Raw genomic sequence first — 27,027 nt, forward strand, 5'->3', positions numbered from 1 at the left:
ATGTACAGTTGGACCAGATGATCTAGTCCTAGTTCACTGTACTAGATTGTACAGTGAACTCTAGATCCAAGGGGTGGCACGCAGACAGAATAAGCAGAAAGTATTCAAGCAAATTAATTTCTCCCAAAATGTATTGTCAGTATGTACTGTAGTGGTATCCTGTGCACTAGAAACAGTTAATAAAAATCAATACAGGGGAGCAGATTTCTAGTCTTGTAATTCCATTTCTTGAAGAGTAACATATAGAAAAATAGTGAGCCAGATTCTGCTACTTTCACTAGCAATTTGCTCTGCAAAGCATTGTTTTCTTCCGTGTATTATTAAGGGTATATGCATTACCAGCTATAGACTGTAAGAGGATCAATGCTGAGCAGACAGCACTCACTGAATAGTTAGAGCTTTCCCTTTTACTAACCAGCAAAAATATCACTATTTAAGATGGTTCTTTCCATTTGAACTGAATCATCCAAAAAAAAGAGATGGAGCTGTTCACTGTAACAATATTCTTAAAGAATTTTTGTTTCTAGAGCTAAATGAAAGGAAACACCTTTTATTGCAGAAACAATTTTAATAAGGTCAAAGTGTACAAAAAACTATCAGAACAAATGTTAGATGAACAGAAGATTAAAGAGTAATTGTGGCCTCACTGGACAATGTGTATTACATACCTTCTTACTCATTTGAAAGAGAATTGGGACACTTTATTTTTTTTTAAACAACAGTTTTATAATTGTCCATCCTACATGTTTATTCTGTCCATTCTACTGCTGCCCCAAATGCAGGAGTTGCATGTTTCAGAGGAGCCTTCAGCTAGAAAGGTTTAACTTAGCTTTATTGATTCAATTCATGTACTTTTTAACAAAACTTTAACAGGTTTAATTTTTTTTTAAAGCTTACGTGCAAGTCATGTTTTATAGGCAATATTCTACCACCTAGCTTTGGTAGTGGTTGATGTAACATTTTAAAGAATATTTGCTATTCACACAATTCGCATTAGATGTTTAAAATACCATGACTGAAACGAAAGTTAATTTGTCCAAAAGGACAAAGAGGCTAAAAAGATAGTTTAGAACAATCATCGAAAGCCTTTACTGTATCATAGTCACTTCAAGTGTTGTAAAGCAGTTTTCTACAATCTTCAGCTTTTCTTCAGAAAGCAGGTTTTCTTGCTTCAATTGTCCAATAAGAGCTTCCAAGGACCTGAGTCTCCCCAAAGTTTTTATCTCCTGCATTTCAAGTAGAGTTATCTTAGAGTGGAGCTTTGAAATTTTTTGCCAAAGGTGATCTCTGTCTATGTCTTGTTTGCAGTATGAATGCTCAGTTTGTAATACTTCACTTCCACCATATGCATTCATATACACAGATTTATCTGTTTCTGTCTCCTCTGTGTCAAGAAACTCTTGCTTAATAGGCAGGAAAGAACTATTTACTATTTCAGGCTCTTCTGGACTCTCGGCTGGCACAATAATAGCAATGACAGATTCTTCACTTCCACTGAACTGTTCAATAGTTTGTGTGACTGTACTCAGTAAAACTGCATTTTCACTTGTTGGCTGTACTTCAACAGAGCAGCCTACAACATGAGAATTAGGATTTTCAATTGCATAGTCCGTAATTGAACCTAAAGCATTTTTCAGTTTCAGAGATGAATTCAAGTAGTCAGGGTCTGTAAATTGCAAGACTGTAGCTGTACAACCTACTGGATCCTCTACCGAAGTATGAACACTGGTAGCTTCCATGCTCTGGAATGCTGCTGCCATTAAAACTGGATTAGGTTGATGTATATGCTGTTTACATGAATTATCGAGAACGACACTGTCTGCCTGAAAGTCTTCTCTGTTTTGAAGCTGCAGTTTTTGAATTTGTAAAGGTTTACTCAATGCAGTTGAGCAAACTACTTCTGCTTTTTCATCTACATTTTCTGCAATTACAAGATTTTTCTTTGGTGTACAAGGTTCAAGGGATACAGATGCTTTCTCTGACACTACATTTGTACTTGTTTCGTCCAGGTCTTCTCTCTTTATCTCTTGTGGGCTGTTCTGAGAAGAATCTTTTTCCTGTAGGAAAAAAAAACCAAAAACAACCACCTTGTAACTAGGAAATCACTTGAGCATAAAAAAAATTGGGCAAAGCTCATTCTATAGCATGGTACTGCATAAGGAGTAATTTAGATGAGCACTGTTTAAAAATTACACCAGAGACCTGCAAATTCACGTAAGCGTCTTCTGTAACTTTGCTTCAGGTCCTAAATGTTAAAATACTATTTTAAAGCTCTAAAGGCAATAATACTTTTTTTTTCTTTTTCAAACTCTAAGGAATTTTACCGATTTACACGAGTCATCATAATTTTAAAAGCACTTGAAGAGAAGTGGCTACACAAATCTGTCTGACAAAGACTGGCTTGCATCTCCTATTACCAACTGAAACATTGTATTAAATATATGTATATTAAATATACACAGTACAAGATTTTTGCATTAAAGATGCAACAAAGTTGTTTTAGAAAGGTATAGCAAATTTTTAGTCATGCGGTTTACCCCAAAGAGAATTTAACAACAACAACAAAAGATTATGAACACAGGCTTGCAGAATAGTAAAACATATTCATGCACAATCACATAGGCTGATTTTTAAATGAGCAATTCAATTCTGACAGCTAAAGTTCGCAATTCATAAAAATGGAGAACTTTTTTTGAATGGATGGAAATCTTAGCAGAAGGACACAATTTTAACAGGACTTTAGCAGAAGTTGTTTCTGAAAGAGGGACAATTTGAAGCTTAACCTTTTTTAGCCACCTTCTTTTCCCCTCCTCCACATAAACTACATCACCACATGATTAGATTTAAGATCAGTATCCAAACAAGCTTTTTAGTATGTCAGTCAGCGAAACAAAAATACACTAACAGTGAGTGTCTTATTTTTTCTAGTAGGCTTGATTATGAAGAGACAAGCTGCAGAACTTGTACTCATGTTAGGCCTGCGGATTAAAAAACAAAACCAAAAATTCCCGGAACAAACAAACAGAACAAGAGACAACTTTAACTTTGCTAACCAAATATAGGCCAAGCAAAAAAAAAAAAACGGGGGGGGGGGGGGCGGAGAACAAAAAGAAGGGGGGCGGGGAAGAGGTCAGGCTGAAAAAACAGATTATGATGGAAAAGATAATTTCAAAGTGTATGTTCGTAAAAGTATGTATGTAGTCTGAACTATCCTAAATACATTAAACTTTGTAATTTGATTTTATATGAAACTTCAGTCTTAAAAGGACTGAAAAATGTATATAAAAATAGAATTCATTTGGTTACCTTTATCTTTTCAAAGACGATACTTAACATCACATCAGTCTTAGGGATTTCGCGAGAATGAAGTACTTCCCTTTCTCTGTTCTACCAGCAGCTGAAAAAGGCCTTCTCAGACTAAATCTTCTAACTAGACAAATTTCTTCTGAAATAAATTAGGGAAATGTCCCCCAAACCCTTGCCTATCAGAACTGCCATTAAGACTGAAGGAAAGGCACCAAAACACCTCTCAGGATAGGGCTGCTTGAAGACAGACCTTTACTTTCATTGGAAAGCTTCCTTGTCCATCGGTCCCCTCCCTCACACTGTTACGACAGTCTTGAAAAAAATCCTTGCAAACTAATGTAGAATGGTTACCGATATTGAAATGCAGGCAACTAACACGGCTCTTGAGACACAAACATTCTTTACTTATAAGAAGAAGTAATATGAAATGTTTCCTGAAGAATCATTAAGCATTTCTGGAAAGATACCCTTCACTTGCTCCGTAATACATAAAGCAAGGTGGTGGTGAACAATACGCAACTATTGCAACTCTTCACTCTCAGTGTTCCAAACCAAGGGTTTATACACAAGTGTTGAAAGGCAGCTTGGGACCTTAGCTTCTTGTTCCTCTACCTTAACTCAGGAACACACTAACATGGGATTCTCCCCCAGAATAAGGAGAGCTCTTTCCCATGTCTTTGTTAATATTCAGTCTATGTAGAAAATTTGGGTTTGGGGCAACTACAGAACCAGTGGCCAAGTCAATGGATATTCTTGATTTGCTGAGGTGGTCACTGACAGGATATGTCTTGATGTTTAGAAAAGTGCAGTCAAAAGCATGAGATTAAAAGAAAAAATAATGCCAGAGAGTGAAGTGAGACCCCAGGAGAGCAAGCTCACAGTATCACAGATATGAAGAACTGGCATCTCTTTTCTTTTGATAGCAGGGAAGTGATGGATACATTGAAAGGAAGCATAGAATATTCTTTTTCCAAACTGGATAAATCTATCTGGGATTTCCCAGATATATATTGCTGAAGCAAAGATAATTTAGAGAAGCCATTTGTATGTTCTTGGCAACACCACTGCATAAAAAGTTTATTACCTTCATAACGCTACTGTCCATCTTTGCAGGTGCACTATGACTGGTCTATGTTCACATGCAAAACAAGAGAGAATGAAGAGGTGGGGAAAAGCTGACTTTTCTTTGGGGTGAAATCACATAGTTTATCTGTAATTGCACAGAAGCACAGGGCAGCAAAGTCCAGTTCCAAAGCTAGGGCTCCCTGTTACAATGACAGCACAGGGAAGTGAGGGATATATTGAAGCTGGGCAGGGGCGGTTGGAAGGATAGATATTTATTGCTAAGTTACTACTGCTATAAATTGAAAGATTTTCTATTTTTATATTTGAGAGATTTATCAAGATTGCTTTTCACTCTACAGAGTCAAAAGCAGTCTGGACAACACTTGCAGCTATCCAAGAAGACAAAGAACTTCACGACTAAAAATAAATTGTTTTGTAAAATGAATTAGCCACACATTTCAGTTTCAGCAATTTAGCCTTAAGTCCAGTCCTTCCATTTCTCTCACCTCCAACATGATGATACAGAGGAAGACAGTTATGTGCCAGAAGAGAATTAGCATAGCTTTGATCAAGATTAGGTGCCTGTGTAGCACATTATTTTTATGTAACCAATAGTACAACTCTGTGAAAGACAAGATGGAATAGTCCTTGTGGCATATCTTCAGCAGCCTACATTCCTGAGCTCTTAGGTGTTAGAGAGGTTACGGACAGGAAAGAGAAATGTGTAGTTTGAAACTAATACATTCCAAAGCCAGTATTTATGGACAGTTAATAAAAGGCCTTAAAAGAACATTAAAATATTAATTAAGAGTAATTGCACAGGAAAAAATATTTAGAATCATAATATTGTCATAGGAAATTTATTTTCCTATGGGAAATTTCCTATAGGAAATGCTTCTATAATTTCCAGTTAAAAAAGATATTGAACCTCCAGTCAAAGTATGGGAAGTTGTTCTTCCTTTACACTATGGAATCACATACTCATTTTGTGTCAGTCCTGTTGACAAAATGTTCTGATGGACAGGAATTCTACTTTTAAAATAAAATATGAATATATTACAGATAATTAGAACATCTGTATTACATCAGTAGTTGATTAGCTTTGTACTACAATAAAAAAAGACAGGAATACATTACCTCATCATCTGGGGAAGAGAAAATAGTTGGTACAGCAGTATGTTTCAAGTATCGTATACCCCATCGCACATCAAGGGAATCAGGGGTAAAATGATCACTGCATAGAAGCTGGTGCTTACTTGGAGTCCATGCATCTCGTTTCATATTCCGCAACCATTTCTCAAGTCTCTCTTTATCATGAAGTGGAAATCTTTTTTTAAAGCAGTTGAAAAAACAAACAAAAACACAAAAAACCTGTTATTATTTTTTTCTTTCTTTCTTCTTTTTAAATAAAGAATATCTTGTTGTTCCTTACAAGGTAGTCTTTCCTTACAAAAAGAGTAAAATAATCCTTTTTTAAAAATTTTAAATATTAAATGCTAATCAGGATGTCACTTACATGTTAATCCAATAATTATCCAAATTATTTCTAGTTGAATATTTGCTCCAGAGTTCAGCAGCAGAATTTCTGTTGATTTCTGCTAGCCGAGGGTTTCAGAACCCATGGCCAAGATGTTTTGAAAGGTTTGATCCTGCAACACTTGCTCAGAAAGTAGTTCTGCTGAAGTGAGATGAAACACTCTGACTTCATTTAAAAAAAGTTAGGTCTGGCCCTCATTCTAGAAATAGTATTTGTGGGGCTTTTTTGTCTTATTAGACACAACTAGTAACAAAACCTTTTGTTACTATTTTTTGTTTAACAGAATACTTCTTAATATATGTCATACTTCGGATTATCAGATAATTTGGAAATGTGAATATTTCCAGTGCAGGATTTAAATTTTGTTCAATAAGTAAATACACACAAATGCAAAGCATTTCCATATTTTGTGTTTCAGCAATTAAGCTTTCTTACAGTCTTGAGAGCCCACACAATATTATGTAAGCCATAACTAACTTTTCAACCATCTAACCTACTTGAATAGGAAAATGAAGACTATACACTTTCATAGAAAAAAAATTAAATTGATTTTTAAATATATGCAAACGGTCAGACAAATTATATGGGAAAGAGAACTAAATTAAAAGAAAGTGGGCGAAGACATGTAATTTACTTAATGAATCGCAATATACAAATTAAAGGGAAATTAAAGGCTCATTATGATGCATGTACAGTCAAGCAGTTATGGTAATGGCAACATGAACATTCAGACCACTCTTGGCTCTCATCTCTTACCAGACAGATGTCAGGGTATTTGAAATGTGCTTACAGATTTCTCTGGTGCATATCAAGTTTATTTTAACTCTAGCATATAACCTCATATGAGACATAAACCATAACTTGGCTTCTGAGCACTGTTAAATGACTACTGTTAAGAAAACAATATTCCTTAGAATCCTGAGCAATAATAGTTAAAAAAAAAAAAATCTATGTTTTTGTGTATATGAACCTGTAAGAGACAGACTCATGTGGTCATTAAACCTGACCTGATCGTAACTGTAGGATGTTAGAAGTATTAGCTGTTGGCAGTATGATGGACAACAGAAACATCTAGATGTGAACAAGTGCCTACAGCCTCTTTACAAAAGCCATTTTTACTCACTAAATAGAAATGGAGCATTCCTAACGCCATTTCTCTTCCCTTAGCTCTTTTTTTCCTTTCAATTAACAATCAGTTCTTTTGGTTATGCTTATTAATGTACATTTATGGAACTTCAATGCACAAAAAAAATTGGTTCTGCAGTGAGGTATTCCCACACAACAGAAACTGGGAAGAGAGTCTGGAGCACTGAGTGTCACCTGAATGCTACAAAAGGCACCAGTCAGTCAGGCTACTACTTGGCAAACCCTAGATCCCACCCTCAAATCCCTGAAGCTGCAGGTTTCCTCCAAAAGCCACACATGGCAATGACTCTCTTATGCAGGCCCACAGTGTTCCAAAACTGCAGACTCGGCTGGTTTTGAGAGAAAGACACCTGAGATTCACAGGATAAATGTGCATGTCTTCACCCCTTCCCTAATCTTTTGAATTTGTAGCCATTTAAGTTTTCAAGTTACCAAGGAAACAGAGCAAGCTTTTGATGCATCTGGCTCTGAGTATCTGCAGGAATACAAGGAATAATGCTGCCAAGAACACAATAACCTCTGAAGGACAGGTTAGAAGTTCAGCCTTTTCAAATCTTGCCTACTTAGATTGTTGTCGTGGTTTAACCCTGGCCGGCAACTAAGCACCCTGCAGCTGCTCGCCCACTCACCCACCCCACCCAGTGGGATGGGGAAGAGAATAGAAAAAAAAAACCCTCGGGGGTTGAGATAGGACAGTTTAATAGGACAGAAAGGAAGGCAAATAACGATAATAATAATAAAGTGACAATAATAATACTAAAAGAATTAGAATATACAAAACAAGTGATGCACAATGCAATTGCCCACCCCTCGCCAACCGATGCCCAGGTAGTTCCTGAGCAGCGATCCACCCCTCCCAGCCAACTCCCCCCAGTTTATATACTGGGCATGACATCATATGGTATGGAATATCCCTTTGGCCAGTTTGGGTCAGCTGTCCTGGCTGTGTCCCCTCCCAACTTCTTGTGCCCCTCCAGCCTTCTTGCTGGCTGGGCATGAGAAGCTGAAAAATCCTTGACTTAGTATAAACACTACTTCGCAACAACTAAAAACATCAGTGTGTTATCAACAGTATTCTCACACTAAATCCAAAACACAACACCATACCAGCTACTAGGAAGAAAATTAACTCTATCCCAGCCGAAACAAGGACAATCGTGTATGCCCAACAGCAGCATTACATATATTATGCAGCATGCCCCACGAGTAACAGAGCTTAGCCTGGGATGTTACTACATAGGTCCAAAAAAGGCTCTCAGTAAAAGGATGGCTTCTTTCAACTGAAGGTCATGTCACCAATCACACCCTCTCCAAGAAGGTCTTGAGAACATTTGCTTCCACTGCCATTACCCTTGCACTCACTGCTTTCCCCCCAGTCAGCCAGCTTCAGATGGGAAACAAAATAATCTGTAGTGAGAGACAATATCTGATAGCAAAATTTATTATTTTAGCTTAAGAGCAACTTCACCAAAATCTGCTCCTGCTTCAATGCCCCCTTACTCATCAACAGAATCTCTTCTCTGGTATAAACAAGACACCAAAAAAAAAAGGAAAATGGAAAGAGGAAGTGGACAGAATTTATTCAGCAGCTGCCACCGCTGCACAAGTCAGAGAGGTAAAGAAATAAAACAAAGAAGGGCAGTTAGGCCAGCTGAGCTTAGGTCACAGTTAAAAAGTTCAGAAGGGGCTCAGACCCAAACCCACAGAGCAGCAGAGGACTTCTTTGGGGTGGTAAGAGGCAAGGGAATAAAACTTGCAATTCATATCAGCAGTAGTTGCTGATGTAGGGCAAGAGATCTCTATAAAACAAACCTCAGCACCCCTTCTACAGGACCACGATACTCGTAATGCAGCACAATTCAATGGCTAGATAAAACGGCTGTGTTTTTGCAATCATCTTTATACTGATGCCATACATTTGAATATAAATATGTATCAGCACTCAAACTTGTTTTGATCATCCATGTGGCACTCACATTCTCTAAAGCAATATAAATAATTTATTTCCCCTCATTTTCATGATTGTTTTACGATGAATCACATATTAGAGACACGCCAGGAGAAAGAGCTTTCCTTCAATCTGAACTAAAATCCCTTTCAAAGCAGTCTTCCTGTGGGTATTCCTACATAGCCTTCCTGATCTTGGAATAACAATGACTACTCAGCAACTGAAACAAAACTTAGTTTGAGGTATAAATTTTACCGAAGCAGATTTTGAGTCTAGTTGTGAAATTTATTCTTCAAATTTTTCTTAAATGCTACAAAATTCCTTCTGTTGACAAACACTTATCATACTTCTATTCAACAGAAATACATTAAAATTTAGTTACCTGCACCGTGCTCCTCTCAGGGTTGAGAAACACTGTTTTTAACTCACCACTCTGGGAATCAACAGCCATGTCACTGCCAACAGTACAGAGGTTACTGCGGGCCTGGGATGGTGACTAATCAATCAGGTGGCCAGATAGTACTATGCAGCCACCATAAACTAGTTTTTGGCAACCAAACTAGTTAGCTTCCAGCTAGCTCAGCTGCCTCCAAACAAACCAGCAATGTCTCTGTTCAGAGCGTAAGCAAGATAATAATTCTAGTGGGAATATTTAATTTTAAAGAATCGATATATGCTTACTTTCCTATTCTGTTAGGCCCTTCGCCTAGCTTGCAACCTGTCAGATACAGGGTACTCGGCTCCTTCACCATTAAGCCAATGCCTCCACTAATGCCTGCCCTGCTGAAACGCCCCTTCCACACAGGCAGCCACGCTTGAAAAAACTGGGATAACTGGTGCTATTTAGCTCTAACAGCTAAACAGCCTCATGATTATAAGCGCAAACTTTATTTTTTAGCCCAATCTCTTTGGTTTTCGCTTCATGACTCCTCTGCACCTATTCAAGAGCCCTTCGACGCCGCTGCACCTCTCCCCCCCTAAGCAAGTACCGGCCGTCTTCGCGGGGGGGGTGATTAAATACTCAGCCTGTCGACCCTTTTTCCTTACACCTTTCCCTTCCCCTCTCCCCCAGAGCTGAGAGCGTTATTTCCCTCCAGCCTGTCGGGACCAGGCAGGGTTCCAAGGCGACTACCAGCCCCTAAAGTTAGTTTCTCGGCCATTTACACACACACACCCCGACTCGTGAGGGGCCGCTGCGGGCCTCGCCTCACTGGGGGCTGGGCCCGCTGGCGTTCGCCATCCGCAGGGCCAGCCCTCACCCAGACCGTACCCCCCTCCCCGGCCACTCACGGGTAGAAGCTCAGCTTGCGCTGGTCCCGGGCGCTTTGGCCCCCTCGGTTCTTGCAGCAGGACGCGGCGCAGTACCGCGGCATGGCGGAGCGGAGCGGCGCGGGCGCGGGGCGGAACCATCCGCCCGGCGGCAGCGGGGGCGCGGGGGGCGGGAGTCGCGGGGACAACAGTCACCGCCCCCTCCCACCGCCCCTCGCGTCAGGGGAAGAAGCCCCGCCCAGCGGCGGCAGCTGCAGCAGTGGTCGTCCGCGTGCGCCGCGTCACGTGGGGCCGAGCGGCCAATGGCGCAGCGCTTCGTGTAGGAATCCCTGTCGGGGCGGGGGAGGAAGGTCTGCGCGAGCGCTGGCGGCGGTTGGGCGGGAGCGGGGCGCGGGGCGCTGAGGGGCAGCGGCCTCTGAGCTGGCGGCGGCGAGCGAGGGCTGAGGTGAGGAGCGCGGCGGGGATGGGGCCTTCCCCCGACCGGGAGAGGGGCGGCAGCGAAGGGCCTGGGGCGCTGTGGCAGGGCTTGGGGAAGGCGGAAGGGTGCTGAGGTAGCTGGAGGGAAGGCGGGCGCGGAGGGGCCGGAGAGGTTAGGGGGCGCTGGGGCGGCTGAGGGAGGAGGGCTGGGGACGGTTGTGGGAAAGGGGGAGGGGACACTGGGACTCGGTCTGGTGGATTTATTTGCCCTTTGGGCCTCTCTGGGCTCTCACCTCTCGCTAGGCCCATCTACTGGGGTCTTTCCCAAGCCTGGCCGACTTGGAGGTGGGACAGCGTCGCTTAGTGTCGCTGGTATCATCTGCTGAGCTCTGGCTCGGTCTCGCTTTGTGGTACGGCTCTAGCGAGATTCATTAGGGGTCTGGCTAGGGAGGATGATGCCAGTGGAGGCTCTGTTTCGTTTCCCTGTTCTCCAGAGCAAGATTCAGAAGCCTTCTCCTAGATTTGCTTTCTGTTCAGTATAGGAGAGGCCAAGAAAAGTACAAGCCCCGGCGTCTGACAGACTTTCCTGTAGCTGGCTGTAGACTAGGAGACTTGCTTACTCATCGGGTTAGTCGTGATATGAGAACCAATGGAAGACTTTGGTAACTTTCTTACTACTAATAAATCGTTTGCAAAAATAGTTATATGACATCAGGATTCCACTGGATAGTGCATCACAGTTCCTGTAGTCAGAGTAGTAATCAGAGCAGTAGTGATGCTGTGGTTTTCTGAGTATGTGAGACTTTGTGAATATAAGCATTTACCTAAGATCTTTGCTAATTACTTTCAAAGAGGGATGGAATAGGGTATTTGCATTGCAAGATGGAAGTAGCTCCTTATTTTCTATACGTGACAGATTTTATTCCAGGTACATCATCCTTAAACATCACTTCATCATGCAGCTATTGATAAATGTTGATAACACTCAATCAGTTCTTTATCAGTTTATCACCTCTATAATACTTTTGATAAACATTAGACAGTATACTTCTCATACCAAGCTGAGTGGCAGTTGAGATCTGTAACTACTTATCCAACGGAGTTAAATAGTTAATCTGTGTTAATAAAATCTCTAACTTTATTGCTAGATGTACCTAAATAAAATGTAGTTCTTCATAATTGTTAGGAGAGACTGTTTTGTGGCATGAGTTTACTGTCAAGAAGTATATGGAACTTAACAAATTCTGGAATGTGTTTTAAGTAACTACTGTGCATAGCCTGGAAAGTGAAACTTACCTGTCCCTTTTCAGTTGAGAAACTGAGGGAGAAGAGACATAAGCAGAGTAAGTGTTTGAAAGAGACTTTATTTTGAAAGAGATTGTAAAAATAATTAGGGATGGCAGGGCGGAGGTCAGGCATTTAACATCTTAGTTAACTAGCAATGCTAAGATGCTGACAGCATATAAAATAGGTATCTTCTAAAAAGTAAATCGAATAATGATGATAGTGTCTAAATGTAAGACTATGTCTTTGTGATAACCTTATAAGTTTAAAATGCTGTTTATATTGGAGTTTCATTTGTATTTGATTTTCATTTACATTTCATTTTGTTCTTATATTTGAGTTTCATTGAGTTGTTCAAGGGCAGCATTAAATCTGTCTACATTATTTTAAAAAATAGTGAAACTTAAGTACTGATGTTTTTTAAATATACTTTAGAATTCCAGTTAAAAACTAGAGGCAGCATAGCATAGAACTGCATTACAGAAATCCTAACGTAAAACTGTAGAAAAAGGAAAACTTGGGTGTAATTCATTATCAAGAATAATAGAAGTTGAGAAGGTTAGGCAGAGCAGAAGACTTTAAAGGAGTGACGTGATGTTCTCAGGCTCTGATGAGCTTGGGAGTTATAAAAGAGGATTTGGCTCTTAATGAAGGACATAAACTGCTCTTTTTAGCTCTTTTCAGTGTTTAATAGTAGAAGCAGGGAGATTAACCTTAAGAGAATGCAGCAGGTGATTATACAAGCACGATGCAAGTGTGGGGAAATGAAGTAAAATAAAAACAATCTCATGTGTGACATGAAGACGTAAATCTGTATCCGTAAAGCACAAACAAGAAGAAAGCCCCAAAAGTGTGGAAGGATGTACATGTGTGCAGTTCTTAGTGCCCAAGTGGCAAAGTTTCAGTTTAGTGAAGTGGTGAGAGAAAATACATGGAAAAGCCTTGGAACGGCTTGTACTAAAAATATGTCTGGTATCATGCATGAAGAATACTGAAAAGAACTGTCCGTTTGGTATCTAAGTACACTGATCAAAATACAATTTGTTTCAACTGCAGCTCCTTAACACTTGATATCATGCAGGCTGCTAGCCAAATAAATGCTTAAGAGGGCATGGCTACGTTACTCTTTACGAGCTTTTTCGCTCTTGCCTCGCAACATTCATTTTAGCCCCCTGACTTACCTATTAGAAATGGTATTTTTTTCCATTTTTTGGTGCTTGGGTGTTAATTTTCTTTAGAGGGTATGGACTTTCTATTAAAGGTGTAATTGTCTTATGTGCCTGATATTCTAAGGTTTTGAACTCTGCTTGACAAATGTTTGGGCCACATACTGTCTAAAAGTATTCTAACTTTAACGGTACTCAGACTGTAAGGTTAGTTTATTCAACTTTCAGGAAAGTAATACCATTCATCTCTGAGTTGTACTTACGATACACTCAAATCAGTGTAATCCAGTGAGGGGGACATGTTACTTCTGGCATGTTCAGGGCCTTGTCGTACATCCTGCTGGTTAGGTGACAGCCAACATTCTATCTTTGAACATTCATGTTTCTGTACTCTGTGTTTTAAATATAATATGCACAGGCCTTGGAAAAATCATTTGATCTCCTCTTCTCGTAGGAAGAGCTCACCCTGTCCTTCATAAAAATCATGAAAGGTCATGTGGCTACGTGGAACTGATTTTTCTTATGACTTATGCCACAGCTTTTTCCCTCAGTTCTAGCATCAGTTTGTTTTAAAATGTAACTTTTTGACAAATATGTTGCTGACAAAAAGTTACAACTTTTAAGTATTGTTGAAGCTGCTTGTCTTGTGTAGAAGACTTCTGTTTTGAGTTCAGTTCAGACACTGAGAGTTTCATATGTAAACCTTTATATGCAGTGGTATTTATCAGATAAATTCTTTGATATCAAAGATATGGTAGGTGTTTATAGTACAATCTAATATGAAAGTAAGCTAAGCCCAGCCCATTGGAAAGTAAAGGAAAACGCGCCCTACTTGACTGAACTCTGTACTCCCTTCTGAAGCTGAACATGAGTGTCTAACGGTCTTGTCTTCATGCACCTCACAGTTGGTCTCTAGGCCAGTTGTGTTTTCAGGCTCTTACTGTTGCACAAGCTAATCAGTGAATTGGTCTTCCAGTAGTGAGTGGGTTTTTGCAACCTGTGCTTAATTTAGAGCTGCTGTGTTTATGGTCCTAGAACTCAAGGATTAGTTTAAAGGTAGTTCAGGTATGCCAGCATGAACTGTTTGATATAGTGAAATGTATTGTATATTTACTTCAGCAACTCTGTGGGAGAATGTACAGTTAAGGATAAGTGTAAACCAAAGATGAACACTGAAGCATGCTTGTGATGCATGTGAAATATGAATTTACAGTGTTTTCATGTACATATTCTGTGATTATGAAACTAGGGGAATGGAGTTTGACACATGTGAAACAACGTGCTTGCATGTCTGTCACTGAGTGACTCCTGAAACATACAGGTCTTCCTCTTCAAGCTTATAGTTGTACCTTTAAGTTTTTGTGGAACCTGAAATACCTTGTTCTTCAAGTATACTTCTTTTTCTTTCTAGGAACCAGAGAAATGGCAACTACGCAATCTGTCTTCACGTTTGCTCTCTGCGTTTTAATGATAACTGAATTAATACTGGCTACAGAGAGCTATTATGATATCTTAGGAGTTCCAAAAAATGCATCTGACCGCCAGATCAAGAAGGCATTTCACAAGCTGGCTATGAAATACCACCCAGACAAAAATAAGAGTCCTGGTGCAGAAGCAAAATTTAGAGAAATTGCTGAAGGTAATATATGCTAACCTTAGTCTTAATAATTTGATACATGGCTTGTATTTGTGAGTAAATGTGGTAACTTAAGTATACTCTGTTTTTACTGAATAAGAGGTGAAAAGATATTTTTTTCTTAATTCTACTTCTGTGGTGTCAGATGTCCAATATCAATAACTGACTTGTTTCTGTGTCCTTGCACATAGGCAGACCTTTTACACAGTTTATGCATTCCTCCTTATTAGGCTTTTTGGCTTATGCCTCTTCTCACAAAAAATACTTGGCAGTAGGACAACTTTAGCCCTAGGAGGTTAATTCTTATCTTTTGATCTGTCTAGTAAGGTCCAACTCAGGATTACTAGGGCTTCAGGGGGACCTAACAGCAACCTTCCAGTAACTATGGGGAGATTATCAAAAAACCACAGCAAAGTGGTTCATGGGGGGAGTACAAGAGACAACAGGTGCAAGAGATTCAGAGTGGTTATAAGGAAAAACTTTTTCACCTTGAGGATAGGCCAGTGTTGGAACAGGTTGCTTAGAGAGGTTGTGCAGTCTCCAACCTTGGAGATTTTTCAGGAATGAGCGGATAAAGCCCTGAGTAACCTAGTCTGACCTCATAACTTGACCCTACTTTCAGCAGGAGGTTACAGCAGAGACCTTCTGAGGTCACTTCCAACTTGAATTATCCTGTTATCCTAGGAATACACCATTCATAAGTGTTTTGTGATAAAATATAATGGTGGGAGCGAATAATAAAGAATAGAAAAAGGCTTGCTGAAAATAAGGTGTTCCCACTTCTGCTCCCCATAGACTGTTATAACATCCATCTATTTGTGTAGTTCTCCTAACTAAGCTAACAAGAGATTTCTGGGTTTTACCTTCTTGTCTGCAGAAAAGTTCTTTTGAAAGAAAGGTAGTCATTAATATAGTGAAAGGGAAGGACAGTCTTGTTAGATACTTACTGCAGTTGTTAGTACCTATTGCAGGAGGAATTGGGAACTCTTAAGTAAGTGTTGAAGTATATAGAATAGTTGCAAGCCTGTGACAGATAAGAAAATGGAAGCACTTAAAATACTTAATGTTATCAGAATGGGTATATTGTCTGTCAGAGTTTCTGCCCTGGAACACCAGTAGCTGTAGTTGTGGACCAAAGATCAGATGGAAACCTAATTCCATTTCAGGTATATCCAATCACAAAATCTAGGTTTATTGTTGAACTTTTGAAAAATTGAGAATTTGGACATAGGGGAAATTCATTCCCTTTATCTCCTTGATGTTTATCTTGTTGCTTAGTTGTAACTGCGGTGTAGCTAGAACTTGCTGGCTGGCTGGCAAGTAGTTCTGCAGACACTGCACTGTATTTCTGTGATAGGAATGCAGTAGGCAGTTCATTTTGTTAGGTAGAGCTCCTGACTTATCCTCTCTCCTTCAGTCTTTCTGATCACCATGTGTCATTGCTATTTTCTTTCAAAAAGACACACTAATCTTTATTGCTAGTTAAACTATGTTGTATTATGTGAATTTAAAATTTTGAGGATATACTCTGTCCTCATAGTATAGCTGTATTTATTATTATAAATAAATAACTATTTTGAAACAGCTTATTACGGATTGGAGAAAGTTAAACAAATGTTGAGCTTGACTGGGCTTGCATGTTAAATGAAAGTCTTGCTTGAAATTTGTTGTGTTGAGGGAGTGGGAGAAAGCTGTTCTTTGTATTTGTGTATGGTTTTCTTTTGTTCCTTTTTTTTAAATGGGAATGTAAGTAAACTTTTTAAACTTTTTTTTTTTAAATGGAAATAGCATATGAAACATTATCAGATGAGAATAAACGAAGAGAATACGATCAGTTTGGCCGTCATGGAGGACAAGGAAATAATGGAAGCCCATTCCATCAGTCATTTAATTTCAACTTTGATGATCTGTTCAAAGACTTTGACCTCTTTACTCAAAACTCACGGTCCAAAAAGCACTTTGAAAATCACTTCCGAAGTCATCGGGAAGCTCACAATCGGCAAAGACGTTCTTTCCAAGAGTTCTCCTTTGGAGGTGGACTGTTTGATGATGTGTTTGAAAATATGGAAAAAATGTTTTCGTTTAGTGACTTTGAAAATGCACACCGACATGCGGTGCGAACTGATACCAGGTTTCATGGATCCAGCAAGCACTGCAGGACTGTCACTCAGAGACGAGGAAACATGGTTACCACATACACAGACTGTTCCGGACAATAATGTTTCCTTTCTTTTCATCTCTCTTCTTCTTCTTTCAACATCTTCATAATCTTTCTTGGTTTTGTGCTAACATGGAAAAAATTCTTTGAACTGTTTGTTCTAAAAAACACTTAACTGCTATAAAGAAATTGTAGATGAAACTAATCTTCAGAATAGAAACAACATGCATTTGGGAAGTAGATGTCTCAGTAACTACTTAGAATGGGAGAGAAATAATCTCATGTGACAGAAGAAATTATGTGTATTTCAGTTTAGTAAACACTTTCCATAAATTTGAACTTCAGCACAAGATATATATTTTTAATTTTAGAAATGTAATATAATTTTTTCATATACGCCAGTTTAGGACTGTTTGAGTTACTGGTGCATGGATTGCAGCAGAGGAGATACTTTAATTTTGAAGTGCTGCTTTTTTTTTATCACATCTTTCCAAGTTTTCACTTTCAGTTTTTACCTGATACGGACTTACTGTGCAAATTGGATAATTTACACAAAATAGCAGCAGAAATGTGACTTACCTGGGTCTTTGTTACTCTATCCAGCATTGCAAATGTATTAATAAATAAAACACTTTTTTAAAAAGTTGGAAAATAACAAGAGGGAGTATGTTAAGATTGTGCTTCACCTAGGAGAGTGATGTAGGAATTACTTGTATTTCCAAATAGCCTTTCATTGGCCTGAAAAGATCTTAGGATTTGAATAACCCTTGACTTATTTAAGGGATATTCATGTATGTAGGTTTGTGTGCACACAAGGTCTTTTTTTTCTTCCAAAACAAATATCTCTTTAACAAGGTTTGGAAGAGAACACCGAAAACACTCTTGTTTTATGCTTATTATATTACCACGTGTGCAATGTAGTTTCCGTAGCTCAGTTTATTGAACTTAAATACTCCTCTGTGCTCTTGTGAACTTAAGATAAGCTTGCCTACAGATTCCTAGTGTTTCTGGAAGGGTCTAAATAAAAAATAGATAGTTTGTGTTTAGATTGACAGATTTATTACCTGTCAGCAGGAATTTTTCAGCATTGTGATTTGAAAGGTAAATTCTTAGCATAAACACAGAGTAAAACTGAAAATTACAGTTGTTGTATTCATCTTATGCCTTGTGGTGCTGGAACCTGCTAGTAAGGACAGTACTAATAGGTATCAATTTCAGCACCATGGAAATCCATAACCAGTCTATTTAAAACTTAAAAAAAGAAAAAAAAAAACCCCAACCCCAAAATCCCACAACAAAACCCCTGAATATTTTAACTGATGTCAATCCAAAAGTTCTGTTTTATTTCTTAACTAGTAATACAGGTTTAATATATTAAATTGGTTCTCCTTAATAAGATTACTGTCACCCACATATTGCTGTCCCTTTAGAATTGAGATAAGAATTTACCTTTCAGATTGATTGCATGAGCAAAATGAGCATTTTAAACTGCAGTGTTCTAAATAGGCTTTGAGTTCTTAAAATCTTTATCAAAAGAGATTTAACCCTTTGCTTCTCGGATGGATATTGAAAGCTGCCTATTTGCTAAGTAACTTTAACCTTCCCCTCAAGGGTACGTATTATTGCTTGTTCAGTTTTCATTCACTAAATACTTGGAATGAGTTGTTGCATTATATTAAGTGCTTTTCCTTTTCCATGTTCTTCTTTATTTATTAATAGACTAATACCTCATATATGGTCTTTGTAGAAAGCCAGTAATTTGTGCAACATTATCGGAATGTGCAATATTCTTATAGTAGGAAAAGTGCTGGAGTGAGTGTGTTTGTCATTTCCACCCTTTTTCTGTGTAAGTAGAGATTTTTAGTTTCTTCTGTGTAATTAATATATGATTCAACCAGAAGTTGTAATTCATGTAGATTTTTTTCTTTAACATGCTCAGTCCTGTGCATGAATCAAATTATCTGCCTGATTCGTATCATATGGGCATCCAAGTGAACAAATTCTTAACTTAAAGTTCTGAATTACTTTCTCTCACAAATACCAAGTTTTTTTAGAGGGCATTTCTGTATGCATTTGAGGAGAATTGTTCACAGTGATAAGACTTTGGAATGATGTGGCCTTTAGTATTAAATATAAGAGTATTAGCAAATGTCCTTTAGGGATGATGACTGCTGGAACTTAGAGGTGGGAGGCAACTGTAGAAGCAGGATGCAAAGGTAAAATGTTAATGCCTTTCTTAGTCTAGTGAATATTTTCTTAATTTAAAAAAAAAAAATTGAAACAGCAGAATAGGCAGTTCTTAAGTGTGGGAGAAGGAATATTTAAAGTTCCTACTAGAACCAAACCATTGACTTCTCCAAAGGTAGTTTTCTCCAGTTACGAACTTGGGTCCATTCCCAAATCCTGAATTAGAGGAATAAAAGCTAAAATGAGCACTGTAAATTGTAGGAAACACAGCCACCCCCAGAATTTAAGTCTGTGTTAAGTGACTGTATGAGTTCATCATCTTTCAGGCTAAGCTTTTAGGTGAAAATCAAGGGTCCTTGGCTGCTTCTAGGTTAGCTTCCCCCCTTTAAGGATGCTCCAAACTTTATTAATACAAAGTGTACTTGTTTTCCTTAACTCTTTAAAGTCAAAGTATGAAACTGATAATAAAACAATAGGGTTGCTAGTTTTGTAGCTGATAGTACCTTAAAAAGACTTGCCTAGTCTATTTTTATCTGCTTCCGTATTAGTTCCCTTAATTACTTGTCATAGGAAAACCAACAAATACTTCCTGTTATTCCTATGGCTTCTCCAAGTGACCTTTCTGCTTGTTTTCGTTGTTGATCCAAGGTAAAATCCAAAGGAGAGCTCGTCATTAGTATCGAAGGGTCTAGTGCGTTGCTATCCATATGACTTTCTATGATGGGTACGCATTGAATAGACTTTAGCTGAAGAAATTCAGGCAGGCTTTCCTCAGCCAGGAGTCTTCCGTTCCGTGGCTGTCAGAACACAAGCTTGCAAAACATGTTGTGCTTCTCACTTCTTCAGAGCTGTTGCACATTCTGTTCCTATTTATAGTGTTTGCTTCATGGCAGGCTCTCCAGCGGAAGTCCTGATATAACCTTATGACACCCCTGACTTCAGAAGTTTCTCAAGTGCCATCTTTGATCTCCATGTCTCGTGAAAAGACCCAGCAAAACCTTTTTTTTTTTCTTGTGTGAGGGTGAAAAATACAATTCTTAACTATTTTTTGAAAGGCTTATGCTTATGTAACTACAATGGTTGAGTTTCTAAAACTTTACAAGAAAATAGTGGGTCTTTTCATGTTTGTTTTTTCCCATTATACTTTTGAAACACAGTATTGAGTGGAGATGAAAGTACTGTAAACTTAATTAGGGTGCCATTACATTAAACGTGTGAAAATGGTTTGTGTGTGATGTCTTTTTTCCTTTTTTTTTTTTCCTTTTCTTCAACAGGTAGACAGAAGCCAGATTCAAGCCGGTTGTGCAGCACTTGTTTTTTGTGGAACATTTTGACCACTACATTTTCCCTGAATGGGATGACGGGGTTGGCAGGGGGAAGGGAGTGGGGTTGAAAAAAAATTGACTTAACTTTACCTGGTTTGGTTTTTTTTAGGGACGTTGGGAATGGGTTGGAGTTTAGGCATTATGCCTGTAAACCAAGCGGACGAAAAAGCCCGTGCAAAAGGACTTTTTTCTGACAGGCAGTGGGTCTAAGAGCTGAAAGCCTCTGCCTTCAGCTGTTGGGTCTCTGCCTGCTGCCTGTGCTCTGACCACCCCCCTGAGGTGCGGGAGGGCAGTACGGCCAATGCTAATCGGCCTGGATTGCCACCGAAGAGCGCAGATTCTGAAGCCGAGGTTAGGATGCTGTCGTGCTGATTCGAAAGTTGACTGCAAGACTGTGCTTGAAAGTTCTTGTTTTCTGGGTCTAATCCTTAGAAGGTGGAGGGTATAAAAGTTTTGGGATTTGGTATGTCTCATCGGGCCGTTTCTCAGAGCAGTCTTCCCTGGAACCTAAGCACATCTGCCATCTTAACGCAAAACCAAATTTTGAGGACTAAATGTGTTGGAGACAATGGAAGATCTGCATTACAGTTTTATGCTGAGGAGTGTGGGTTTTTTTTTAAAGTATTTGTAAATTGAAAGCTCACATCAGAAGTGTCTGTTGGACTTGAAGCAAAAGCCTTGTGCGGAGTACTGTGACTGTGCCGTGTATGGGGCTCATTTCAGAAGAAAATGCTGTTCAGAGGATCATTTGGCTCTGGCGGCTGACGTGGCTGAGCCTGGCAGGTTAGTGATTCAGGCCCTCGGGCAGTGATTCATACAGCCGTGCTGCTGACTTCTGTAGTGTGGGCACCTGTTTCTTTAGGGACTGGACAGAGACCAGCTTTGTAGAGGCCACTTAGCAGTTGTGGTATCAATTGACTGTCAGTCACTCCTCGTGTAAGTCTGAATCAATTCTAGGTTAAGGCTGTAACTCATCCTTGATTCCCGTTTGTTTAAAAAAACAAAACTGCTTTGAAGTGATGGTACTCCAAAGCTTAGGCACAGTGAAAAACAACACTTTATATGGGGCACATTACCTATTAAGCAGTGGCGTTTGATTCAACAGCATCTATTTTAAGAACTACGGTAACACTGAAATGAATGTTACTGCTTGTGTCGTTCCTGATGTGGTTGCAGTAGCACCAAAAGGTGCTGTGGAGGAGCTCAGGTCATGTGGGATGGCTGCGGTATTCTACCAAGACTTTGAGACGCTAGCTGGAGGCGGTAGACTATCTTTTCCAAGCAGTTCTTCTGGGACAGTTCACCAAGGAATGAATGTACACCCAGTATTGACATATATGTATTCACTGGGTTTTTTTTGGGTGGGAGGGAAGGGCTAGGGTTTTTATTTATTTATTTTGGCTTGTGTTGCAGGTCTGTTGAGAGCCTGAGTTGTGTGTTTCTCTAGGCTGGCAAAAACCAACGCACTTCTCAAAGGTATCCGTGAGGAGAAAGAGGGAGGTGCCTGACCCATCTTTGCTCGGCCTGACAGCCATTCTCCAGCCATAGGCAGCTAGGAAGGGGTGCTGACAGTAATCTTGATCAGTGGTTCGGGTGTCTGGCCGCTGTGGGGGTGCAAGCCTGACCTCAGAGCTGTCTACTCCAGTGGAGATGCATGGAGTGTTCGCATTGTATGGGTCTGATGCTTGGGTTTTGCAAATGCTGCCCCAGGCTCTTTTGACTTGCAGATGCAAATGAGACTAAGCTGAGGAATGTTTAGGGAAATGGATCATCTTGTGTTTTGGTTTTTTTGTTTGGGTTTTTTTTTTTTTTTAAACTGCGTGGAGTACTTTTACAAGGAAACCGGAGTGGAGAGAGGGGAATGAGGAACCCAGTAAGCTAGTGCTGTCTGAGTTAAGGTAGAGAGGACCTCTGTCAATAGCTCATTTCATGAACACGTTGTTTGTGGGGCTGTAACGTCCCAAGTCCTAAGCTGAAGAATTGTGGCTAGCATACATCTGCAAGCCAGAAGCACAAGCAGAGACAGTTACAGGCTGGATGTAGAGGAACCAGAGGAAATAATGTTTGCAATGATTGCTCCGGTGTTAAGGTTCACCCACCTCCTTATGCCTCACAGCACCCCTCACTGCATGAGGATGGCAACCTCTACCCTGGGGTTTCTCCAGGAAGTAGTCAGGATGAAAATAAGTGTTTCTGTTTCAGTTGCTGGTCAGGACATAGATGAAGTGTTCACGTAGCCCTCTTTTCTCCACACTCCTGACTAGGGAGTGGGGGGTGGTGGTGGTGGGGAATTGGCCTGGCTCCAGAGAAAGACCAGGAATTGTGGAAGATCCAGGTGACATAAGCACTGGTGGTGTAGTTTGTCTTCCAAAATACGAATCTCCTGCAATGCAAAATGGAGCATGGCTTTAATAACGTGAACTGTGGGGCAGACAGTGTATGGAGATATGAGTCCTGGGGTGACTTCAGGGATGTTACAGATGTGCCGCAGGATATAGATGAGCTGCAGGATGGTGTCCTCAGCCCAGTCTGGGGTGTGGAGGGTGGGATATTGTTTCAGAGTCCAGAACATCTGCTATTCAGGGTGGATGAGGTCAACCTGCTCCAGAAGTGCAGAATATTGAGTAGTCCACATCAGCTGACCCTGGGGCTATACCTGTGTTGCTGTCTTCTGAAACTGTAGTTTCCAGTTTCACATCGAACCCTCTTGTTAGGCACCACTTGTTACTAGAATTTTATCTAGACATGAGAAAGAGAGAGAATACATTTTAGGCGGTTACTTGTTGATGATATTGCCATCATCTGTTCTTCATCTCCCACTGGCACGGAAGTGAATATGCTAAATGTGAAATAGGAAAGATGAACTGAGCCTTGTCTGAGGGGTCCCACTTGACTTTAATCCATTTCACTTTAGCACCTGGCACTTTCAAGATTTTTAGCCTTGAATATGCAGGATTTTGGGTAGTGATCTAATGAAAAGTTGTGTATTATGCCCACAGGGCAGGAGTAACATACGTTTCTCTTCTGCCATGCAACAATAGGCACTTTAGAGAACTCAATTAAATTATAAAGCAGAGCTGAAATGCCTGTCCTGGGGCAGTGTTTGCCAGACTCCACCTGGCTGAAGTAGGGGAACCCATTGAAATGCCATGATCGTAATGCTGAGCATGCAGAGCTCCAGCTGAGGAAGAAGATACTCTCTCCTCTGCCCAAATTCTTTAATGAATCCAAACAATTACTTCAATTCAGTCTTTCTGCTTTAATATGTAAATTGGTGACATGAAAGTTGTTTTGAAATAATACGGGTCTTTGGCCTGTCAGGCAGCTAACCCATGCTCGGGTTGATGGTTCTGCTACCTCTTGGTAGCTCAAATTGGAGACAGGTGGGCAGGCAGGGCAGAGGGAGCGCTCGGTGTGTTGCTGGGATCAGCGTGCAGATGGCATCACTTGTGTACAAATAAATGAAATAATTACCTGTGCAGATGGAGCATATATACAGCTTGCTTCTGCTAGGAGCTGAATGCAGAGCTTGTGGCTTGTTGGTAGAAGTGTTATTAAAATCAAGAAACACACATTGGCTCCTCTTCTTCTTACACCCCCCTCCCTTCCCCTCCCCCCCCCCCCCCCCCCCCCCCCCCCCCCCCCCCCCCCCCGCTTTTGATGTCTGGGGCTCTACTCTGCTTCAGGCCTACTTTTCCCATTTGGCAATGGCTATAGTTATTATGTTTCTACTTGCTCTGCAAGTCTCTGTCAATTCATTTTAGTCTGTGCATACGAAACATATTTTGCAACCCAATGACATTTTTTTGAAATGGTACAAACCACTTCAGTGCAACCTAATTTCCTCCTGTCTGTCTTTCCCCATGTCCTGTTGAGTTAGCCAAGTACACAGCACGGGGTTTTGTACTGGTTTTCTGCTTTTCTGTTTGTAGGAGGACAAATTATACCCAATTTTGCATGAAGTGAGACAGGTGCTGACAGATGATATCTTACATAAAATCTGCTGATATAAATTTAACTTACAAATGTTTTTGAAAAAAAAAATTGACCTGACAGAATGAATTTATGTCTGATCAGCACTTTGCATGATAACCTTGAAGTTTAAAAATAAAAGCAAACCCCCGCACCCAAATGAAAAAACCCTATGTTGTTGAGTGTGTAGACTAACTTGAGCAAGGTAACTGTTTTCTCTGACAAAATTTCTTCTGTGTTGGGGGAAACGGAACTTTTAACACATGATAAATAAACAAGGATCTTTAAGAGATACTGGAAGGAAGTGGCTGGAGCACTTAGACCTCCACAGGTAGCTTTATGCTTGCTTAAAAACAATGATTTATTTCAACTTATGGGCACCTAACAAATGCAACATGTGACACTTCATGAAGTTATCCCCTTGTCAGCTGAGTTTTATTAACTGTTCTTAAGTGCTGTCTTACGTCTGCCCAGATCCAAGGTATTTGGATCAACTTACATGTCCTTCACTGGCTGCGAGAATGCAAGTAGTTATCCTGAGTTATCGCTGCTTAGACCCACAGTAACTTATTAGATGCTCGTAATTCAGTCATGTGTTTGAGCCCTGACCTGAGTTACCCATGGTTACTGGGTATATACCCAGTAAATAATCTGAGATAGGGCCACGAGGAGAGGCCAGACTTCTTGGCTCCTGATGTTGTACCGTTATCATGAGGTTATTCTGACTCTACTCAATCAGGTCCTGCCTCCTGAATCAGTGTCAAATTAAAATGCTGCATCAGGTAATGTTTTTGGCCGTGTTATAAAACATGTCCTGTGTATGCAGTGCTTCTATTGAAACATCTTTCTTGTGTTGTGATGAAGGTGGATGGGGAACTACGCCTGTTTTATGTTGATAGTAATGTATTTTTTTCACACGTGGATCTTTAGTGGAGAAGACATAGGTGGTTATTTTCACATCTGTGGATTTACCAGTAATTCAGTCAGTCCATGTACTAAAAAGGATGCGGATGGGAAAAACTGCAAATGCAACAAGACTGTACATTTGAAAAAGGGTGGATCGTGCCATAAAGAATGGGTAAGCATGGAGAATGGGCAATTTGTCACGGAGCATCACAGCTGCCCAATAAGCGGTCTCGATGTGCCAAGGAGAGTGCATTTGAGAGAGGGAATATGACGACATCATTGCATTTACATGCTGCAGGAATCATGTGGATACACATTATTTACGCCTGTATGTACCATTTCCAGTAGGTGGCTGACTGTCACTTCACACTGACTGAAGTACTATAAAATAACAGCTGTCACACCTCATGAGAACCACAGTCTAATCTAACAATATCATAAATCTGTTTACTTGCTGTCCATGAAGCCTAAGGACCACAGAAATGCTACATCGCACAGCAGTACTCCCCTATGAAATAAACAACAAGCCATCTTCAGTGCATTTTGTTAAGCCATACAATTCTTTTCAAGGCAAATAAATATACAAATTAGGTTCAGAAAATATATTAGTCGCCTAACACATTCTAGAAATACAGGCTTATTTCCTCTGAAGATGCTTGAAGATTTTACTCCATTTCCAATCTCAAAAAACAGCAAGCAAACATGTACCCAAAACAGTGACTGGGAGATTATTCTGCCTCGGAAAGTTTTTGTTTTGTTGCTTTTTTTTTTTTTCCCCCCAGAAGTCCACTGACATGCTGGTCTTTCTGTAGAGATTATGTTTCTTCATGCTGGAACTGTTACAAAGAACTGTTGTAAGAGAGAAAAAAAAATAACCTCCAAAATTTTGTTGCATTAAAAATGTGAAAGAACAGCTATAAGAGTAATCTCTTCACAGTCATTTCTTGTATGAGTAAATTAGCAGTATCAGTGGATATTGTAACTTTCTGTGAATACAGTGGTGTCGTAGGGAACAAAACCTGTCATATTTGCTCAACTGATCTGTAGAGCTCTATGAAGCAAAAGTAGACATAAACCAATATTAAAAACTTGAAAGAGTAAAGAACAGGATTTGCCATTTGAGGCAGATATAATTGTGGAAAAATTATTTGAGTTAGGTATTTTCCCTGTACAGGGTTCTCAAGGGTATCTTTTGTAATACACTGAAACTAATAACATCAGTGATGCTGGGTCAGATTTATCTTGTATTTATTACATGGCAAGTAATTCTGATGCTTCACTTCTTATGAGTGTTTTTGAGAAACTTTTGGGAAGCTTGGATGATTGCACAATAAAGTGGCAAATGGAATTCAAAGTAGATGAATGTAAGGTGATGTTCATGGGGTAAAATCAAAAATAATGGGCCTAGATTTGACCGTTACTATTAACCAGACGTTGTAGTTGTAGGGAACAGGTCCAGGAAAACATCAGTTCTGTGCTTAGGAGCAATGAGCACAGCAAACCAGATTTTAGGAAGGAGTAAACAACAAAGAGAACATAGTTATGCCACCATATAAATCCATGGTTCACCTACCTCTTGACTACTGTGGTCAGTTCTGATCCCCTTATCTTCAAGACGCTATGTGAGAACTGGAAGGGATTTGGGAAATGGCAGTGAGGATAATTAGATGGAAGAGCTTGCATACAAAGATTGAGTGAACAGATT

General features: G+C 39.8%; 2 protein-coding genes across 3 annotated transcripts; one reads left to right on the forward strand and one right to left on the reverse strand.

Moving 5' to 3' along the window:
* Positions 1–530: 530 nt before the first annotated feature.
* Positions 531–10,375, reverse strand: THAP5 (THAP domain containing 5). Of its 2 annotated transcripts, XM_050903202.1 has the most exons (4): positions 10,293–10,375; positions 5,509–5,698; positions 4,391–4,435; positions 531–2,057 (listed from the first exon to the last, which is right to left on the reverse strand). In XM_050903202.1, the coding sequence occupies exons 1-4, from the start codon at positions 10,373–10,375 to the stop codon at positions 1,089–1,091; spliced, it is 1,287 nt and encodes a 428-aa protein (XP_050759159.1). In that variant the 3' UTR covers positions 531–1,088. The 2 variants fall into 2 exon arrangements, with proteins under 2 accessions (XP_050759159.1, XP_050759169.1); XM_050903212.1 differs by lacking the exon at positions 4,391–4,435.
* Positions 10,376–10,690: 315 nt separating this feature from the next.
* DNAJB9 (DnaJ heat shock protein family (Hsp40) member B9) lies at positions 10,691–20,343 on the forward strand. The gene is made up of 3 exons (XM_050909794.1): positions 10,691–10,716; positions 14,550–14,777; positions 16,563–20,343. The coding sequence occupies exons 2-3, from the start codon at positions 14,561–14,563 to the stop codon at positions 16,991–16,993; spliced, it is 648 nt and encodes a 215-aa protein (XP_050765751.1). The 5' UTR covers positions 10,691–10,716; positions 14,550–14,560; the 3' UTR covers positions 16,994–20,343.
* The last annotated feature ends 6,684 nt before the right edge of the window (positions 20,344–27,027 follow it).

This window comes from Gymnogyps californianus, chromosome 1 (assembly GCF_018139145.2).
Source record: "Gymnogyps californianus isolate 813 chromosome 1, ASM1813914v2, whole genome shotgun sequence".
In the NCBI taxonomy this organism is placed as follows: domain Eukaryota; kingdom Metazoa; phylum Chordata; class Aves; order Accipitriformes; family Cathartidae; genus Gymnogyps; species Gymnogyps californianus.